Source organism: Zingiber officinale, chloroplast, assembly GCF_018446385.1.
Source record: "Zingiber officinale chloroplast, complete genome".
Classification (NCBI taxonomy): domain Eukaryota; kingdom Viridiplantae; phylum Streptophyta; class Magnoliopsida; order Zingiberales; family Zingiberaceae; genus Zingiber; species Zingiber officinale.
In genome coordinates, this window is record NC_044775.1 from 115,001 (window position 1) to 135,000 (window position 20,000).

General features: G+C 29.9%; 12 protein-coding genes, 1 non-coding gene and 1 pseudogene; 4 read left to right on the forward strand and 10 right to left on the reverse strand. All coding sequences in view use genetic code 11, as the record gives it.

The window, feature by feature from the left end:
* ycf1 overlaps positions 1 to 1,702 on the forward strand; it is a 3,337-nt pseudogene extending 1,635 nt beyond the window's left edge.
* Positions 1,703 to 2,273: 571 nt separating this feature from the next.
* On the reverse strand, positions 2,274 to 4,490 carry ndhF (NADH-plastoquinone oxidoreductase subunit 5). Its single transcript has one exon. It carries the CDS (start codon positions 4,488 to 4,490, stop codon positions 2,274 to 2,276), a length of 2,217 nt encoding a protein of 738 aa, YP_009694996.1.
* Positions 4,491 to 5,128: 638 nt separating this feature from the next.
* rpl32 (ribosomal protein L32) lies at positions 5,129 to 5,302 on the forward strand. The gene has a single exon. The coding sequence runs from the start codon at positions 5,129 to 5,131 to the stop codon at positions 5,300 to 5,302; it is 174 nt and encodes a 57-aa protein (YP_009694997.1).
* Positions 5,303 to 6,135: 833 nt separating this feature from the next.
* trnL-UAG lies at positions 6,136 to 6,215 on the forward strand. The gene has a single exon. It is a non-coding gene; the product is annotated as a tRNA-Leu (tRNA).
* A 108-nt stretch (positions 6,216 to 6,323) lies between these two features.
* ccsA (cytochrome c heme attachment protein) lies at positions 6,324 to 7,313 on the forward strand. The gene has a single exon. It carries the CDS (start codon positions 6,324 to 6,326, stop codon positions 7,311 to 7,313), a length of 990 nt encoding a protein of 329 aa, YP_009694998.1.
* A 261-nt stretch (positions 7,314 to 7,574) lies between these two features.
* ndhD (NADH-plastoquinone oxidoreductase subunit 4) lies at positions 7,575 to 9,080 on the reverse strand. The gene has a single exon. It carries the CDS (start codon positions 9,078 to 9,080, stop codon positions 7,575 to 7,577), a length of 1,506 nt encoding a protein of 501 aa, YP_009694999.1.
* A 124-nt stretch (positions 9,081 to 9,204) lies between these two features.
* psaC (photosystem I subunit VII) lies at positions 9,205 to 9,450 on the reverse strand. The gene has a single exon. The coding sequence runs from the start codon at positions 9,448 to 9,450 to the stop codon at positions 9,205 to 9,207; it is 246 nt and encodes an 81-aa protein (YP_009695000.1).
* A 662-nt stretch (positions 9,451 to 10,112) lies between these two features.
* Positions 10,113 to 10,418, reverse strand: ndhE (NADH-plastoquinone oxidoreductase subunit 4L). The gene has a single exon. It carries the CDS (start codon positions 10,416 to 10,418, stop codon positions 10,113 to 10,115), a length of 306 nt encoding a protein of 101 aa, YP_009695001.1.
* Positions 10,419 to 10,614: 196 nt separating this feature from the next.
* On the reverse strand, positions 10,615 to 11,145 carry ndhG (NADH-plastoquinone oxidoreductase subunit 6). The gene has a single exon. It carries the CDS (start codon positions 11,143 to 11,145, stop codon positions 10,615 to 10,617), a length of 531 nt encoding a protein of 176 aa, YP_009695002.1.
* A 332-nt stretch (positions 11,146 to 11,477) lies between these two features.
* On the reverse strand, positions 11,478 to 12,020 carry ndhI (NADH-plastoquinone oxidoreductase subunit I). The gene has a single exon. It carries the CDS (start codon positions 12,018 to 12,020, stop codon positions 11,478 to 11,480), a length of 543 nt encoding a protein of 180 aa, YP_009695003.1.
* Positions 12,021 to 12,113: 93 nt separating this feature from the next.
* On the reverse strand, positions 12,114 to 14,266 carry ndhA (NADH-plastoquinone oxidoreductase subunit 1). One transcript has 2 exons: positions 13,714 to 14,266; positions 12,114 to 12,652 (listed from the first exon to the last, which is right to left on the reverse strand). The coding sequence occupies exons 1-2, from the start codon at positions 14,264 to 14,266 to the stop codon at positions 12,114 to 12,116; spliced, it is 1,092 nt and encodes a 363-aa protein (YP_009695004.1).
* A 1-nt stretch (position 14,267) lies between these two features.
* ndhH (NADH-plastoquinone oxidoreductase subunit 7) lies at positions 14,268 to 15,449 on the reverse strand. The gene has a single exon. It carries the CDS (start codon positions 15,447 to 15,449, stop codon positions 14,268 to 14,270), a length of 1,182 nt encoding a protein of 393 aa, YP_009695005.1.
* Positions 15,450 to 15,559: 110 nt separating this feature from the next.
* rps15 (ribosomal protein S15) lies at positions 15,560 to 15,832 on the reverse strand. Its single transcript has one exon. It carries the CDS (start codon positions 15,830 to 15,832, stop codon positions 15,560 to 15,562), a length of 273 nt encoding a protein of 90 aa, YP_009695006.1.
* Positions 15,833 to 16,288: 456 nt separating this feature from the next.
* ycf1 (hypothetical chloroplast RF19) overlaps positions 16,289 to 20,000 on the reverse strand; it is a 5,454-nt gene continuing 1,742 nt past the window's right edge. Inside the window, exon 1 of the mRNA in view lies at positions 16,289 to 20,000. This exon is cut by the window's right edge and continues 1,742 nt beyond it. Within this exon, the coding sequence (YP_009695007.1) occupies positions 16,289 to 20,000 (3,712 nt within the window).

The window sequence follows — 20,000 nt, forward strand, 5'->3', positions numbered from 1 at the left end:
GAAGAAATAAAAAGAAATTCAGAAAATAAAGCAAAATCTTTGAAATCCGTATTCGATATAATTACAACCAATGGAGAAGAAATCATTGAAGAAGGAGAAGAAATCCTTAAAGAAAAAATCATTCAAAAAATTCCTCAACGGTTATACAAACTAACTGAAGAGTTAGAAGTACTAGCACAGGATGAAGATGAAGAAGATGAACATGAGCAACTAATGAAACAAGATCAGGAAATTCGTACAAGAAAAGCCAGACGAGTGGTGATTTATACTGACTACAGCGTGAATCCCGAGACTAACGATGATGAAATAAACGAGTTGGCTTTGATACGTTACTCACAACAACCTGATTTTCGTCGAGGTCTAATCAAAGGATCCTTACGCGCTCAAAGACGTAAAACAGTTATTTGGAACACATTCCAAGCATATGTAAATTCTCCGCTTTTTTTTGATCGAGTAGAAAACATATTTTTTTTTTCTCTTTTAAACAAGATCGATCAAAATATTAAGTCTATTTTTAGGAATTTTGCGAAGAAAAAACCAAAAACGGAATTAAAAATTGACGATTTTGAGAAAGAAAAGATGAAGAAAACTCTGAAGGCTCTCGATGAAAACGAGAAGAAGAGAGAAGAAGAAAATGAACGAATGGCAATAGCAGAAATTTGGGATAGCGTTATATTTGCTCAAGCAATAAGAAGTTTGATACTCCTGATCCACGCTTTTCTTAGAAAAAACATTATATTGCCTTCATTGATAATAGCTAAAAATGTTGGACGTATGTTATTATTCCAATACCCCGAGTGGTATGGGGATTTTAAGGACTGGAAGAGTGAAATGCATGTTAAATGTACGTATAATGGTATTCCACTATCAGAAACAGAATTTCCTCAAGATTGGTTAACAGATGGTCTTCAGGTAAAAATTCTATTTCCTTTCCGTTTAAAACCTTGGCGAAGATCTAAACTACGATCTCATCATGGAGATCCAATGAAAAAAAAAGTAAAACAAGAAAATTCTAGTTTTTTAACAGTTTGGGGAACGGAAACAGAACTTCCTTTTGGTCCTGCCCGAACCCTACCTTCTTTTTTTGAACCCATATATAAAGAACTAAAAAAAAATATTCGAAAAGTGAAAAAGAATTATTTTCTACCTCTAAAAGTAAAAGTTTCAAAACCATGGGTTATCCAAATTTTTCCAGTTCTAAAACGAATAATGAATAAACTTGAAAAAGTAAACCCAATTTATTTATTTGAATTCAAGAAGGTGAAAGTATATGAACCAAATGAAAATGCAAAAGATTCAAAAGATAATAATAAGATTATTCCTGAATCGACCATGCAAATTCAATCTATGAATTGGACAAATTTTTTATTCATAGAAAATGAAATGAAAGATCTTGCTGATAAGACAATCATAATCAGGAATCAAATAGAAGAAATCGCAAAAGAAAAGAAAAAAAAAGTTCCAGCCTATGATGATAAAAGACCAGAATTAAAGAAAGATATTTGGCGGATATTCAAAAGAATAAATACTCGATTAATATGCAAATCACATTATTTTATGAAATCTTTCATTGAAAAAATATACATGGATATCCTGCTATGTATGGTTAGCATTTCGAAGGTCAATGCACAACTTTCAACAAAAAAAATTATCAATGAATCCATTTACAACGATGAAAGAAATAAAGAAGGAATTGATGAAAGAAATAAAGAAGGAATTGATGAAACAGATCAACATACAATGAACTTTATTTCGACTATAGAAAATATAGAAAAAGAAAAGGACTTTTCTAATCCTAGTAATAATTCAAATACTTATTACGATTTATCTTCCTTGTCCCAAGCATATGTATTTTACAAAATATCACAAACCCAATTACTTAACAACCATCACTTTAGATCTGTACTTCAATATCGCGGTACCCATCCTTTTATTAAGGACAAGATAAAGTATTATTCTATAACCCGAGGAATATTTAACTCCAAATCAAGGTATAAGTATAAGAAAATAAAGAAGCCTGGAATGAATGAATGGAAAAACTGGTTAAAGGGTAATTATGCATACAATTTATCTCAGAGCAAATGGTCTCGATTAGTATTAGTAGCGAAAAAATGGCGAAAAAAAATCAATCAAAATTGTACGATTCACAATAAAGAATCAATGAAATTTTCTTCATATAAAAAAGAAAAAGACCGATCAATTCATTACAAAAAAGAAAATTTCTATACAGTGTATTTATGGCCGAATCAAAAAGAAAAATTAAAATTATTAAATTAAAATAAATTATAAAAGAATAAAAAAATAAATAAAAATATTGATGCATAAAATAAATACAAAAATAGATAAGAAGAAATTCGTCCACCTCCCGTAGATTTAACTCCTTCCCCTATAAATAAACTTGCAACAACAACCCCATTGATAATTCCATCAATTATATTTCTATCAAAAAACTGAGTTAGTTTGGTTAATTCCCTTATACCCAAGGTAAAAACTCTAGTATAAAAAATATCTATATAACCACAATTGTAGGACCAATTGTATATTCTATTTTTTATTTTGTCCAAGAAAATTCTTTTAGGACCTCCTTTTATAAATGAATTAATGAATTCCAAATTCTGGAACAATGAATAAACAGACCCATATAAAACATATGCTATTAATAATCCAAAAATAGCTATACTTACCGAAAAAATTGCATTTGTAAAAAATTCATACCAATCCACGGAATAACTCACATTGGGATGTAAAAGATTTGTCGATGGAGTTAACCATTTTGATAATATATCAAAATATATTATTCCATAATCAAAATGAATTCCTATTGTTCCAACAAACAAAGTAAATAGTACCAAAACAAACAGAGGGAATAGCATAGTATTGTCCGATTCGTGAGGATACATAGAAGTATAAGTGTACTTTTTTTCGAAAGTATATGATCTTCTTTTTTTTAGATTACTAGATATTTTATATCTATCCTTTGAAAAAAAGAAGACCATATTTTCTATTTTTGATAAAAGAAAATTTCTATCAACTTTTTTTGGAACTTCTTTTCCCCATAAAGATATTGAATGGAACGAGCTATTATTGGTACTACTGTAATTTTTACAATTTATACGCAAATGCCCATCAAAAGTAAGTAAATACACGCGAAACATATAAAATGCAGTTAATCCTGCTGTGAAACAAGCTATTATTGCAAAAATTGGTGAATACAACCAACTCTCATTAAGAATTTCATCTTTGGACCAAAAACAAGCAAGAGGTGGAATACCACAAATAGAAAGTGTACCTAATAAAAAAGTAGTTCTTGTAATTGGAACATATCTTTTTAAACCGCCCATCAGAATCATATTCTGACTTTTATCTGGTGAATATCCAACAACAGGTTCCATTGAATGGATAATGGCTCCAGATCCCAAAAATAATAAAGCTTTAGAATAGGCGTGAGTAAGCAAATGGAATAAAGCAGCTCGATAAGAACCTAGACCTAGAGCTAACATAATATAACCCAATTGAGACATTGTAGAATAAGCTAAACTTCTTTTTATATCTGTTTGAGCAAGAGCCAAGGTAGCTCCTAATAGTACTGTTATTACACCTATTAAAGAAATAATATTCATTATGTAAGGTATGGATATGAAAAGAGGAAGAAGTCGAGCTACAAGAAAAATTCCCGCTGCTACCATCGTAGCAGCGTGTATAAGAGCCGAGATAGGAGTAGGTCCTTCCATTGCATCAGGTAACCATACATGAAGGGGGAATTGCGCGGATTTAGCAACTGCACCGAGGAATAATAAAAAGGCACACAAAGTAGCAAATGAAGAACTGACCCCATTATTGTGTATCAAGTTGTTAGTTATTTCGAACAAATCCCGAAATTCAAAACTACCAGTTATCCAATAAAAACCTAAGATTCCTAATAATAAACCAAAATCCCCTACACGATTAGTTACAAAAGCTTTTTGACAAGCACTTGCTGCAGTCGGTCGTGTGAACCAAAATCCTATTAATAAATAAGAACACATTCCCACTAGTTCCCAAAAAACATAAATTTTTATCAAATTTGAACTGGTAACTAATCCCAACATAGAAGCATTGAAAAAACTCATATAAGCAAAAAATCTTAAATATCCTTGATCATGGGACATATAATTGTCACTATAAATAAGAACCATAATTCCAACAGTAGTAATTAGTATTGACATAATCGAACTAAGTGGATCGATTAAATATCCGAACTCTAAGGAAAAATCATTATTGATGGTCCAAGACCATAGATATTGATAGATGGAACTTCCATTTATTTCTTGAATAGATAAATTGGCTGAAAATACCATAGCTATACTTAAGAAAAAAATACTAGGAAAAGCCCATATACGACGAATATTTTTTGTTGCTGTCGGAATAAGTAGAAGCCCGAATCCTATTGACATAGTAACTGGAAGTGGAAGAAAAGTTATTATCCATGCATATTGATATGTATGTTCCATAATAAAAAATGAAATTTTTAATCATTCTACTAAAACTGGAATAATACAATATTCCATCCTGGTAATTTATAGGCATATTATATAATATAGTATATTAAGGAAAAAAGGTTATACCAAAAAGAATACTTAATTCGAATATAGATAGTACGATCCATACTTTAAATTAAAATTAAAAAAATAAATAAGATTATTGTTATCAGGTAATCAAATATCTTAGTTAACAGATTAACTACTAATTCGAATTGTAATTTCAATTATGAGTATGGCACTCTTACCTTAATAAATTAATAAAAAACAATTTCCTTCCTTTCTTGTACTTTTATTTTTTTCTTAGCTATACCTTAGCTATACTATATATGTCATAGGGTATGTATACATATGCGTAATTACTATGATCCATATTATATATATCATATATATGAGCATATATATATAAATGTGTATGTTTCCATTTTTTAATTTTAATTTTATTATATGTTTATGTTTTCATAGATTTTTTTAATGTGTTTGAAAAATTAAATGTTTTTTTACTATTTTACTACGGAATAAATATGGATAACGGCTAAAAGGAACAATTCATTTTGAACAATACATGTCTTTCACATACAATGATAAAAATAAGTAACCCTTTTTTTTGAATGGCAGTCCCCAAAAAACGTACTTCTATGTCAAAAAAACGTATTCGTAAAAATATTTGGAATAAAAAAGGAAATTTAGCTGCAGTAAAGGCTTTTTCTTTAGCAAAATCGATTTCTACCGGACGTTCAAAAAGTTTTTTTGTACAACAAACAAATAATAAAGTCGTGGAATAATCGGAATTGATATACCCCGAAAAACGTCAAGTATTTTAAAATAAATGATTAACATTAATTAGTGTATTGAACTCCTCAATATCAAACAGGATCAGTTGGAACTAGTTGCTGTGGTATATAAATATCGTATGTGGATGTGATATGTAGAATAAGGGTATGTATATTGGGTTTGGGGTTTTTTTGTATCTACTTTTCACAATAGAAATTTTTTTCTATTGTGAAAAGTAGAGTATGATCGTGATAGAAATGAAAATTTTGTTGTTTTATTTGTTATATGGTTATTAATTTGGTAAATCTTACCATTATTATATTATATATAATTATATATATAATGAAAGATATTAATACTCTACTTTGATAATAATAAAATATTATCTAAATCGTTAGACAATGATAAATTCTTATGATTTAGTAATCAAATTGTTATACATAGAAAATCCTAGTTATTTAATTTTCTTCATTAAATAATACATTTTATTTTTTTCGTTTTGTTTGAATCTATAAAATAACATTGGATAAATAAAAACGAATCCAAAAAAATAAAAGGAACAATTCCCGGTTCTATAGTTCAGTCTAAAACTATGGAGTTTTAACTGCTTTTTTGAAAACTTAGTTTTTAGTATACCAAAGTTCATTATTAAAACCGAACTTACAACAATACGATACTAACTAAAGATTATTTTATTGTTTATTTAATAATAATAAAGATTCAAATTATCATATAAATTTCAATGAATAAAGATTCATCGATTCTAATGTTTTGTTTTATAAACTATATTGAATCCTTGAATCTCGACGATTCAACATAAATTGACTATTATTATTTCAAGTAAGCCGCCATGGTGAAATTGGTAGACACGCTGCTCTTAGGAAGCAGTGCTAGAGCATCTCGGTTCGAGTCCGAGTGGCGGCATCCTATCCTATCAAAAAAATCTTCTAAAATAGACACAACGGATCCTATACAATGGCTCCTATAATGTATTCAATTCTCGATTTCAATTCCCTTATGGAACTCCTTTTTATGATATTTACAATTTTAGAACATATATTGACTCATATTTCTTTTTCGATAATTTCAATTGTTATTATGATTTATTTGATGACCTTTTTTGTCCACGAAAGCGTAGGATTGCCTGATTCATCAGAAAAAGGAATGATAGCTACTTTTTTATCTATAACGGGATTATTGGTTTCTCGTTGGATTTCTTCGGGACATTTTCCCTTAAGTAATTTATACGAGTCATTAATTTTCCTTTCGTGTAGTTTATCCATTATTCATACCATTTACAAGATGGGGAATCATAAAAATTATTTAAACACAATAACTGCATCAAGTACCATTTTCACACAAGGCTTTGCCACGTCGGGTCTTTTAACTGAAATGCACCAATCCGTAATATTAGTACCTGCTCTACAATCTCAGTGGTTAATGATGCACGTAAGTATGATGTTATTAAGCTATGCCGCTCTTTTATGTGGATCATTATTCTCAGTGGCTCTTCTAGTCATTACATTTCGAAAAAACATCAATATTTTTTGTAATGGTAAAGTAAAAAATTTCTTAATTAAGAAATTTATCTTTGGTAAGATTAACTATTGGAATGAAAAAAGAAGTGCTTATAAAAACACTTCTTTTCTTTCATTTCGAAATTATTATAAATATCAATTAACTCAACGTTTGGATTATTTGAGTTATCGTGTCATTAGTTTAGGGTTTACCTTTTTAACCATAGGAATTCTTTGTGGAGCAGTATGGGCTAATGAAGCATGGGGATCGTATTGGAGTTGGGACCCCAAGGAAACTTGGGCATTTATTACTTGGATCATATTCGCAATTTATTTACATACTAGAACTAGTACAAATCAAAGTTTGCAGAGTACAAATTCGGCACTTGTGGCTTCTATGGGATTCCTTATAATTTGGATATGCTATTTTGGAATCAATCTATTAGGGATAGGTCTACATAGTTATGGTTCATTCACATTAACATCTAAAATACTAAATAATTGAATAAACTACATAAAATAACGAGTACATATAAGAACAAAACATCATCCCATACCCATATTTATATATAAATATATAGTGAAAGTTCTTTTTTTGTGCGAGTTTTTTAGAACCCTTTGAACCAGAAAGGGTTCTAAAAAAACTCGAAATGTATCTGATTAAAATTGAGATTTTTAATTCATTTAATTCTTTTGCATTGTTCGGCGTTTAAAAGCGGAAAATAAAAAGACAAAAAAATTCGATTTCCATATTTTTAATGAAAGACTATCGATAAAAATAATTAGATAGTATAGCTTGTACCCTATCAACTGATAACGAGAGAATGAAATCGGGATAAATACCAGTCCCTAGTATGGGTAAAAAGATACATATTGAAACAAATAGTTCTCGTGGTCCAGAATCCAAAAAATTAGAATTTGTAACATGAAATAACTTGTATCCATAGAACATCTGACGTAACATAGATAATAAATAAATAGGAGTTAATATCATTCCTATTGCCATTACAAAAGTAATTAGTATTTTTGACATTAAAAGAAATCTTTTACTAGTAATTATTCCAAAAAAAATTAATGATTCTGCAACAAAACCACTCATTCCCGGCAATGCAAGAGAAGCCATTGAAAAACTACTGAACATGGTAAAAAGTTTTGGCATTGGGATCGATACCCCCCCCATTTCGTCGAGATAAACAAGACCCATTCTATCACAAGTCGTTCCCGTCAAGAAAAAAAGTGCAGCACCAATAAATCCATGAGAGAGTATTTGTAAAATAGCACCATTGAGCCCGATTCCAGTTATGGAACCAATTCCTATAATTGTAAAACCCATGTGAGATACAGAAGAATAGGCTATTCTCTTTTTCAAATTCCGTTGACCGAGAGAGGTCGAAGCTGCATAAATTATTTGAATAGTTCCTATTATTACCAACCAGGGAGAAAATATGGAATGAGCGTGGGATAATAATTCCATATTGATTCGAATAAGTCCATATGCTCCCATTTTTAATAAGATTCCAGCCAGAAGCATACATGTACTGTAATGTGCTTCTCCATGGGTATCGGGTAACCAAGTATGTAGAGGTATAATCGGCAATTTGACGGCATAAGCAATAAGGAATCCAAAATATAATATTATTTCCAATGCCACAGGATATGATTGATTAGCTAATTTTCCAAAATCTAATGTAGGTTCATTAGAACCATATAAACCCATACCCAAAACTCCTATTAAAAGAAAAATGGAGCCCCCCGCCGTGTACAAAATAAACTTTGTCGCCGAGTAGAGACGGTTCTTTCCTCCCCACATGGATAAAAGTAAATAAACAGGAATTAATTCTAACTCCCACATCATGAAAAAAAGTAAAAGGTCTCGAGAAGAAAATGGTCCTATTTGACCGCTGTACATTGCTAGCATGAGAAAATAGAACAATTGTGAATTTTTAGTAACTGGCCAAGCTGCTAAAGTAGCTAAACTGGTGATAAATCCTGTCAGTAAAATGGGTCCTATGGAAAGTCCATCGATTCCCAGTCTCCAGTGAAAATCAAAAATATCTATCCATTTAAAATCTTCTTCCAATTGGATTAATGGATCGTCCAATTGGAAATGATGACAGAAAACGTGGGTCATTAAAAGGAGTTCTAACAAGCAAATACCTATAGCATACCACCTGAACATCTTATTTCCTCTATAAGGAAGAAAAAAAATGCAAGAGCCGACGGATATCGGCAAAACAACAAGTATTGTTAGCCAAGGAAAATTATTCGTGATAAAGACAAGATACGTTTTTGACCACAAAAGCCCGTACTTAATAAAATATATTATTCTATTCTGAATACGAGCTTTTGTCGGTAAAGAGGAATCAAATAATTAAAGTGTATTTTTTTGTAACGTATCAATAAGATAGTCCCATGCTGCGAGTTGTTTCATGCCATAAATAGACACGGACACTCAAAAAATCCGTTGGACAAGCAGATTCACATCTCTTACAACCTACACAATCCTCGGTTCTTGGTGCGGAAGCAATTTGCTTAGCTTTACATCCGTCCCACGGTATCATTTCCAACACATCCGTAGGGCAAGCTCGTACACATTGAGTACACCCTATACATGTATCATAAATTTTTACTGAATGTGACATTGAATCTATAACAGCCTGGGTTTGAACATCAAAAATTTTCAATCTGGTATAGAAGTAGTAGTTATATTGTAGACACCAGACGAAGCAGTGGTTTACTAAAATTGGAAGAATCAATATTTTTCTAAATCTGCTTATATTATAAGAAATATAAGAAAAAGCCAAGAGACTTTAATTTTCGTTTCAAAAATTATAATCATACGAGTCGGGTGTGTGAATGAAAATGGTCCAACAAAATAAATTGATATTCAAATCAATATATAAATATCTAAAATTAAATCTAAATAAAATAGATTTAATTAAATTTATATTATTATAAATTAGTTTAGTATTATAATTATACTTTACTAATCTAGTAAAATAGTCAAATTGAAATTCAATAGTCAATTTGATATTGAATCAAATTTCATATATATATCCATATATATATCATATATACATAATAATATAAATATATAATTCATATATTATAATATTATAGTTTCTTAGTTATTATATATCTTAGTTATTATATATACTATATATTTTACATGTTATATATACACGTTATATATATATAATATTAATCTTATATTTTTCTTATATTTTTTATTTTTATTTTATTTATCTAATTAATATAGAAATAAAATAACGAATTTTTTAGTATATGATCATGATAATTTTAATTAATTATTCAACAAATTCGATTGGTTGATACGCGTTGATTTTCTGTTTCGATGAATCGACGAAACAATAGCAAGTCCAATAGCAGCTTCTGCAGCTGCAACGGCTATAATAAATATTGAGAAAATGTTCCCTTTTAATTGTCGACTATCAAATATATCTGAAAATGTTACGAGATTAATATTAACCGAATTTAGTATAAGCTCAAGACACATAAGTGCTCTAACCATGTTTCGACTTGTGATCAATCCATAAAGACCAATAGCAAATAAATAGACACTCAAAAAAAGTACATGCTCGAACATCATTGACTAACTCCTTATCAATCTCGATTCATTTCAATATCAATAATTCAAGGGATTCAATTAACTAGAAGTTATAATTACAAAACAAAAGAAAGTAAACAAATTTAACTAAAATTATTAAACCTTTTGATTTTATTATATATTTAATTTCATATTTAAAATTTTTATAACTCTAATTTTTTTATTCTAACTATATTTATTATTGGCGAGCCATAGTAATTACACCTATCAAGGAAACTAAAAGAATTATTGAAATTAGTTCAAAGGGAAGATAAAAATCTGTCGATAAATGAATCCCAATTTGTTGAGCGGTACTTATTAGGTCCTGTTCTATAATCTGGTTTGATCTTGTAGTCCAAATAATTCCATACCATGATGTATCTGATATAATAGTAATCAGTGAAAAAAAAATACTTATACAAACCAGTGAAGTGACTCCATCTCCAACGGTACAAAAATATGAATCATTAGAATATTCGGAACCATTCATGAACATTACCGCAAATATAATTAAAACATTTATGGCTCCCACATAAATAAGAAGCTGTGCAGCAGCCACAAAAAAGGAGTTCGATGAAATATAGAATAAAGATATACAAACAAGAACCAACCCCAACGAAAAAGCAGAATAAATAGGATTGGTAAGTAATACAACTCCCATACCCCCTAATAGAAGAACTGACCCCAGAAATGCTACAAGAATATCATGTGTTGGTCCTGGTAAATCCATTATGTATAAAATGTCCACAAAAAAAATAAGTCAAATCATGACTTTACTAAATAGTCAAGGAAAAAAAAAAGGTTTATCCAATTTATGATACCTTCCTAATTGAATTAAATCTTAATATGGATATAACTATATAGAATAATTATACTTACTTTTTTATCCAAATTTATCCAAAAGAAAAAACTTTAGAATTGTATATTTTGAAATTCTCGCGATAAATAAAATTTATTATTATAATTAGTTTAAATAAAAGAATAATTCTCAAAAATAAATAAATAGTATCATATTTGTAGTTATTGACAAAAAAAGCTTTAATCCTTTATATCAAAAAAATTTTAGTAATTGGTAATCGTTCTTGAATCAAGGGATTTATCTTTATCGATTTTTATTTGAGTTGAATTCATAACTATTTGAATTGTATAATCTCCAATTACTGATATTGGTAACCGACCCAATGCAATTTGATTATAGTTCAATTCGTGACGATCATAAGTAGAAAGTTCATATTCTTCAGTCATTGATAAACAGTTTGTTGGACAATACTCGACACAGTTACCACAAAATATACAGACCCCAAAATCAATACTATAATTAAGTAATTGTTTCTTTTTCATATCTCTTTCCAATTTCCAATCAACAACAGGTAGATCTATTGGGCATACACGAACACATACTTCGCAAGCAATACACTTATCAAATTCAAAGTGAATTCGACCGCGAAAACGTTCTGACGTAATTGATTTTTCATAAGGATATTGAATAGTTACAGGTAAACGATTTGTGTGAGATAAGGTAATTATGAAACTTTGACCAATGTATCTTGTAGCCCGTATTGTTTGTTGACCATAATTCATGAACCCAGTCACCATTGGAAACATATTGTAGATATCCATGAATAAATTGATATTTCTTTCTCTTGTTTGAAAGGGGTTATGAATCTAGAATATTCTTATCGTATTCTATTATTTAATTTATAGTGAAATAAGTTGAGAAGAAGTTGTCAATAATAGATTACCCAAAGAAATAGGTAAAAGAAATTTCCATCCAAGATTTAATAGCTGGTCCATTCTCATCCTGGGTAAAGTCCATCTTGTTGTGATAGAAATGAATATAAACAAATAAGCTTTAGCTAATGTAACAAGGATACCAATTGTCATTCCAAAGACTCCAGCTATTTTTTTTATTCCGAAAAGTTCAGGAACAGATATATATGGAATAGATAACTTCCACCCACCTAAGTAAAGAATCGTTACAAATAATGAAGAAACTAATAGATTTAGGTACGAAGCAAGATAAAATAAACCAAATCTGATACCTGAATATTCCGTTTGATAACCTGCTACTAATTCTTCTTCCGCTTCTGGTAAATCAAAGGGCAATCTCTCACATTCAGCTAGAGAAGAAATTATGAAAACCATAAATCCTATGGGCTGACGCCACAGATTCCACCCCCCAAAACCATATTTGGACTGTGTTTCAACTATATCAACTGTACTTGAACTATTAGATAATTATAGTCGATAAAAACAACACTGTTCCCATCGCTATTTCAAAACCGTACATGAGACCTCAGCCTCATACGGCTCCTCTATGGCCACAAATAAATGTAAGGACTGGTTCGGTCTTATCACTTCCTTTTGTTTTAGGGTAGAAAAAAAAAGATCTGTCGGAGAGTCCCAAATTAAACCAATGAAATTCCGTTCGCAAAAATAAGAAAAAAAAGCTTCGGAATTCATCTCATCCCTTATAATCAAAGTATATTTTTCTTTGTTTTGTTCGGTAATAATTTAAACTATTTAATCAAATATTCGTTATATGAATAGAATAAAAAAAATTAATAAAATAATTAGAGGAATTTTTCATAAATTAAATAATGATAAGAATTTCATCTATTTGGATGTATATGCATAGGAAAAAGAAAAAATAAAGATTTTTTTTATTCATTCGAATATTATATTTCATTTCTTTTATTCCTATTCTTCTATCTCAGAGGCGGGTACTTTGAAAAAATAAATAAAGGATTAATTCGTTCTGAATAGTTATTTTTTTAATCAGTGAATAGGAATATTACTCTAGATCGGAATCATAGGAAAGTACCGCTTGATCATTTCTACCAATTTAAAGCTTCTATTATGATTCATTTTATGCAGAAATATCTTTTTTTTGATACCTTACCTTATATTATCTCCATTACTAATCTTTTGTGTACTTTTGTGTTCCTAATTGTCCACTGATTTTTGATTGATCTACGGCATGTTAATAAATACAAGACAGTAATGAAAACTCCATACAGTCGATCTTTTATACCCGCTTCAAGATATGATGACAAATCTCAATCTTGGGATAACCATTTTACACGGCTTATGTTTACTTCAATTTTATTCTTGTACATATGAAGTGAGATTTTATCTTCTTACTGCAAATTTCTAAGTTGTTTTGTTTCACTCATATAACTATTTGGTTTAACTCATTGACCTGAATCATGAATAAAAAAATATCCATTCAATTCATTCAACTTTTTTCCTAGAAGTAAAGGAAAGAAGTATAAATTTTATATTCAACGAATCACACGTAGAGATATTGATAATACACATAGAGTTAATGGTATTTCATAACTAATGGATTGAGCAGCAGCTCGCAGACCACCTGAAAAAGAATATTTATTATTCGATCCATACCCCGACATAAGAAGCCCAATAGGAGCAATACTTGAAATGGCGATCCATAAAAAAACACCTATACTGAGATCGGCTAAAACAAGGCGATACCCAAAAGGGATTACTAAATAACTTACTAGAATCGATATGACTACTATAGACGGTCCAATACTAAACAAACGAAGATCTCCTCTAGACGGGAGAAGATCTTCTTTTAAAAGTAGTTTAGTTCCATCTGCCAAAGCTTGAAGAATTCCCAAGGGGCCAGCATATTGAGGCCCAATACGTTGTTGTAGCGCTGCAGATATTTCTCTTTCCAACCACACAATTACTAGTACCCCTATTGTAATTCCCAATATAAGGATTAAAATGGGTACAAAAGTCCATATGAGTCCATGGACCTCTTTTAAGGATTCCGATGTAGAAAAAGAATTGATAGTTTGTACTTCTGTCGTATCAATTATCATTTCAACGATCAACTTCTCCCATAATGATATCTATACTACCTAGTATCGTCATGATATCAGCCAATTTCATTCTTTTAACTAGTTGAGGAAGAATTTGCAAATTTATGAAGCCGGGTGGACGAATTTTCCATCTCCAAGGGAAAATACTATTGTCTCCTATCAAATAAATTCCTAATTCCCCCTTTGGGGCTTCTACTCTTACGTAAAGTTCTTGTTTCGACAATTCAAAATTGGGTGAAGGTTTTTTACTAATAAATCTATATTCAAAATCATTCCATTCGGAATTTTTTGCTCTACCAAAGCGCCGGACTTCTAAATTTTCATAGGGTCCGCCAGGAATTCCTTCTAGGGCCTGTTGAATTATTTTTATGGATTCCCTCATTTCACCCATTCGTACTAAATAACGAGCTAATGAATCTCCTTCTTTTTGCCATTGGACTTCCCAATCGAATTCATTGTAACACTCATAATTATCAATTTTACGAAGATCCCATTGTATTCCAGAAGCTCGTAACATTGGTCCCGATAAACCCCAGTTTATCGCCTCTTCCCCACCAATAATGCCCACTCCTTCGACTCGTTCCAAAAAAATAGGATTTTGCGTAATAAGTTTTTGATATTCAAGAATCCCTGTTAAAAAATAATCACAAAAATCTAAACATTTATCTATCCAGCCATAAGGTAGATCGGCTGCTACGCCTCCGATGCGGAAATAATTATGCATCATTCGCATACCTGTGGCAGCTTCGAATAAATCATATATCAATTCCCTCTCTCTAAAAATATAAAAAAAGGGAGTCTGTGCACCGATATCCGCCATAAAAGGTCCAAGCCATAACAAATGAGAAGCTATACGACTCAGCTCCAGCATAATTACTCTGATATAGCTAGCCCTTTTAGGTACTTGAACATTTTCCAGTTGTTCTGGTGCATTTACCGTTATTGCCTCTGTGAACATAGTAGCTAAATAATCCCAACGTGTTACATAAGGCAAATATTGTATGATTGTTCGGTTTTCCGCTATTTTTTCCATACCCCTGTGTAAATAACCCAATATAGGCTCACAGTCAATAACATCTTCACCATCGAGAGTAACAATTAGTCGAAGAACACCATGCATTGATGGGTGGTGAGGACCCATATTAACGATCATGAAGTCTTTTTTTTTAGTCGGTACAGTCATACCTTTTCTTCCTTAATTCATTATTTCACGAATTCCTCAAAAAGTAGATTCGTCCAAATGTAAAATCTTAAAATCTAATAATTACTAATTCAAAAATCCAAATAATGAAATTAACAATTTTTTGGTTCTCGAATATCCAATTCATCAATTAATTTCTTATAACGCACTCCATTTTTCTTTGACAAATAGGCCAGCATACGTCGACGTTTTCCCAGAATTTTTTGTAGACCTCTTTTTGATAAAAAATCTTTTTTGTGCAATTCCAAATGTGAAGTAAGTCTTCGTATCTTATTTGTGAAACTTAATACTTGAAATTCAACAGAACCTCTGTTTTCTTTTTTTTCTTCTTGTGAAATAAGTGAAATGAATGAATTTTTTATCATAAAAAATCTTTTTTTTCTTTCTTTTCCACGGATTTTTCCGATTAGGAAAAAGAGAATAATATATATTATTTTTATTATTATTATAATAATGAATTATTATAATAATGAATAATGTTATTTCCATTTTTTTAATCTAGTACACACAAAAATAAAAATTTATTCATTTCCAAATAGTTTTTTTATTTGATTCTATCCAAATCCAATTGATGAAAATTGGATTTGGATAGAAAAGGATAATACATTTACACATTTACCAAAGAGAATCTTTTTTTGCACCTAAAAAGATTCTGTGAATTTCTTTCTAGATTGAATTGATACACAAGTAAATACATATTATGTTATGTTTATGTACCAAAGTAGCAAAGTATAACATATATCCTTCACTTTTCATCTACGGAAAATAGCATGTGAATATTAACATGTGACATAAAGTATATCAAATATACTATTAGATAATTAGATAATTCTAAATCGTTTATACATGTGTATCCTTGACATACTGAAATTACTACCATTATTGGTATCAAACCAATAGCGATTCATACAAGCTAAATCTTCTAATCGGTAATTGGGCCAAAGAAACAACTTATATTTTATATTTGAATCTATATTAAGATTAAAACCTTTGTCTTCATTCAGAAATTGTGTGGAGTTTCTTATATTATTTTCATTGTAAAATATTTGATTTCTATTCACAACATCCCAATTAGGAGAGTTGAAACAAATTAGAATTCTCAATTCTCTACGACGTCTAGGAGATAGAATATTTTCAGGAACAAGGAGATCATAATAATCTGGATTCTCATTCACAAGCATATTTCCGTGTTGTTCAGTAGATTTATTAAAATTCTTCTTATTGACATATTTTTTTTTTTTGTATTTTATATTTATTTGGTGATTACTCTTTTCGCCATCGATCAATGAAATACTTATGGTTTGATACATAATTAATTTTCCATCCGTTATAAAAGCTAGACGAGTTGATTCGATAATCAATATTCCTTTTTTTAAAAAGTCTGTAAGAGTTAGATTGTCCTTATTAAGGATTATATCTAGATCCATCTCTTTTCTTCGAATTAAGGCTAGAGCTATAGAACTTGTATCCATCAATCTAAGTAAGAAACAATATGCCTTGATATTTTTTGTCATTTTATGATTAACCAAGTTGTTCCATCTTAATTGAACAATTAAATATTTATTTAGGAATAAATCTAGTTCTGATTCCTTGCTTTTCTTGCATCGTTTTTTCTTTTTACTTTCAGATCTCGCATAATCCTTTTGAAGAGGTTTTTTTTTGTTTTGTTTGCTTGGATCTGACACAAGATTTGTCTTTTCTTCGTTTTTTTCTTGGTTTTTTAATTTTATTAAAATAGAATCTTTGACACTTTTATTTTGACTAATTTTTTTTTTTTCATCTAAATTCTGATTGGAAAGAAGTAATTTGATTGGGATGATCCACGGTTTAATCTTATATGCCTTATATGTATCAAAAGGAAATCTGAATTCCGGGAAGAACCAAAGTTTCAGATTTGATTTTTTTTTTTTACAAAAAACTCTTTCCCTTTTTCGATTCATTCCCATCCAATCAAAAAAACTTTTTTCATTGGAGTTGTTTTTTTTGTATAGATTTGTTTCTTTTTCTTTCAATTTTTTTATTTTTATATTAATATTTATTTTTTTAGTCTTAGTATTTTTTTCAAGTTTGGCACCGATATGTACATTTGTAAAGTCGATAATATCGATATCGTTTACATCAATAGTGTTTTTCGGGTAAAAATATAGAATTCTACAATCAAAATATTTCCTATTCAGATTTTTATGCTTATTAAAAACATAATTTTTTTCTATGGAATTATCAATTTCATAAAACAATTCGGGTTTCTGTATGTTGAAATTATATGGAATTTTTTGGTTCCTTTTTAGTTGTAATTTTGGTTTATAAATAGAGGAATCTTTACTATTCCCATAATATATATATTTATGGGATAAAAGATCATATACATATTGCTTTTTTAATTTTTCTTTTTGATTCGGCCATAAATACACTGTATAGAAATTTTCTTTTTTGTAATGAATTGATCGGTCTTTTTCTTTTTTATATGAAGAAAATTTCATTGATTCTTTATTGTGAATCGTACAATTTTGATTGATTTTTTTTCGCCATTTTTTCGCTACTAATACTAATCGAGACCATTTGCTCTGAGATAAATTGTATGCATAATTACCCTTTAACCAGTTTTTCCATTCATTCATTCCAGGCTTCTTTATTTTCTTATACTTATACCTTGATTTGGAGTTAAATATTCCTCGGGTTATAGAATAATACTTTATCTTGTCCTTAATAAAAGGATGGGTACCGCGATATTGAAGTACAGATCTAAAGTGATGGTTGTTAAGTAATTGGGTTTGTGATATTTTGTAAAATACATATGCTTGGGACAAGGAAGATAAATCGTAATAAGTATTTGAATTATTACTAGGATTAGAAAAGTCCTTTTCTTTTTCTATATTTTCTATAGTCGAAATAAAGTTCATTGTATGTTGATCTGTTTCATCAATTCCTTCTTTATTTCTTTCATCAATTCCTTCTTTATTTCTTTCATCGTTGTAAATGGATTCATTGATAATTTTTTTTGTTGAAAGTTGTGCATTGACCTTCGAAATGCTAACCATACATAGCAGGATATCCATGTATATTTTTTCAATGAAAGATTTCATAAAATAATGTGATTTGCATATTAATCGAGTATTTATTCTTTTGAATATCCGCCAAATATCTTTCTTTAATTCTGGTCTTTTATCATCATAGGCTGGAACTTTTTTTTTCTTTTCTTTTGCGATTTCTTCTATTTGATTCCTGATTATGATTGTCTTATCAGCAAGATCTTTCATTTCATTTTCTATGAATAAAAAATTTGTCCAATTCATAGATTGAATTTGCATGGTCGATTCAGGAATAATCTTATTATTATCTTTTGAATCTTTTGCATTTTCATTTGGTTCATATACTTTCACCTTCTTGAATTCAAATAAATAAATTGGGTTTACTTTTTCAAGTTTATTCATTATTCGTTTTAGAACTGGAAAAATTTGGATAACCCATGGTTTTGAAACTTTTACTTTTAGAGGTAGAAAATAATTCTTTTTCACTTTTCGAATATTTTTTTTTAGTTCTTTATATATGGGTTCAAAAAAAGAAGGTAGGGTTCGGGCAGGACCAAAAGGAAGTTCTGTTTCCGTTCCCCAAACTGTTAAAAAACTAGAATTTTCTTGTTTTACTTTTTTTTTCATTGGATCTCCATGATGAGATCGTAGTTTAGATCTTCGCCAAGGTTTTAAACGGAAAGGAAATAGAATTTTTACCTGAAGACCATCTGTTAACCAATCTTGAGGAAATTCTGTTTCTGATAGTGGAATACCATTATACGTACATTTAACATGCATTTCACTCTTCCAGTCCTTAAAATCCCCATACCACTCGGGGTATTGGAATAATAACATACGTCCAACATTTTTAGCTATTATCAATGAAGGCAATATAATGTTTTTTCTAAGAAAAGCGTGGATCAGGAGTATCAAACTTCTTATTGCTTGAGCAAATATAACGCTATCCCAAATTTCTGCTATTGCCATTCGTTCATTTTCTTCTTCTCTCTTCTTCTCGTTTTCATCGAGAGCCTTCAGAGTTTTCTTCATCTTTTCTTTCTCAAAATCGTCAATTTTTAATTCCGTTTTTGGTTTTTTCTTCGCAAAATTCCTAAAAATAGACTTAATATTTTGATCGATCTTGTTTAAAAGAGAAAAAAAAAATATGTTTTCTACTCGATCAAAAAAAAGCGGAGAATTTACATATGCTTGGAATGTGTTCCAAATAACTGTTTTACGTCTTTGAGCGCGTAAGGATCCTTTGATTAGACCTCGACGAAAATCAGGTTGTTGTGAGTAACGTATCAAAGCCAACTCGTTTATTTCATCATCGTTAGTCTCGGGATTCACGCTGTAGTCAGTATAAATCACCACTCGTCTGGCTTTTCTTGTACGAATTTCCTGATCTTGTTTCATTAGTTGCTCATGTTCATCTTCTTCATCTTCATCCTGTGCTAGTACTTCTAACTCTTCAGTTAGTTTGTATAACCGTTGAGGAATTTTTTGAATGATTTTTTCTTTA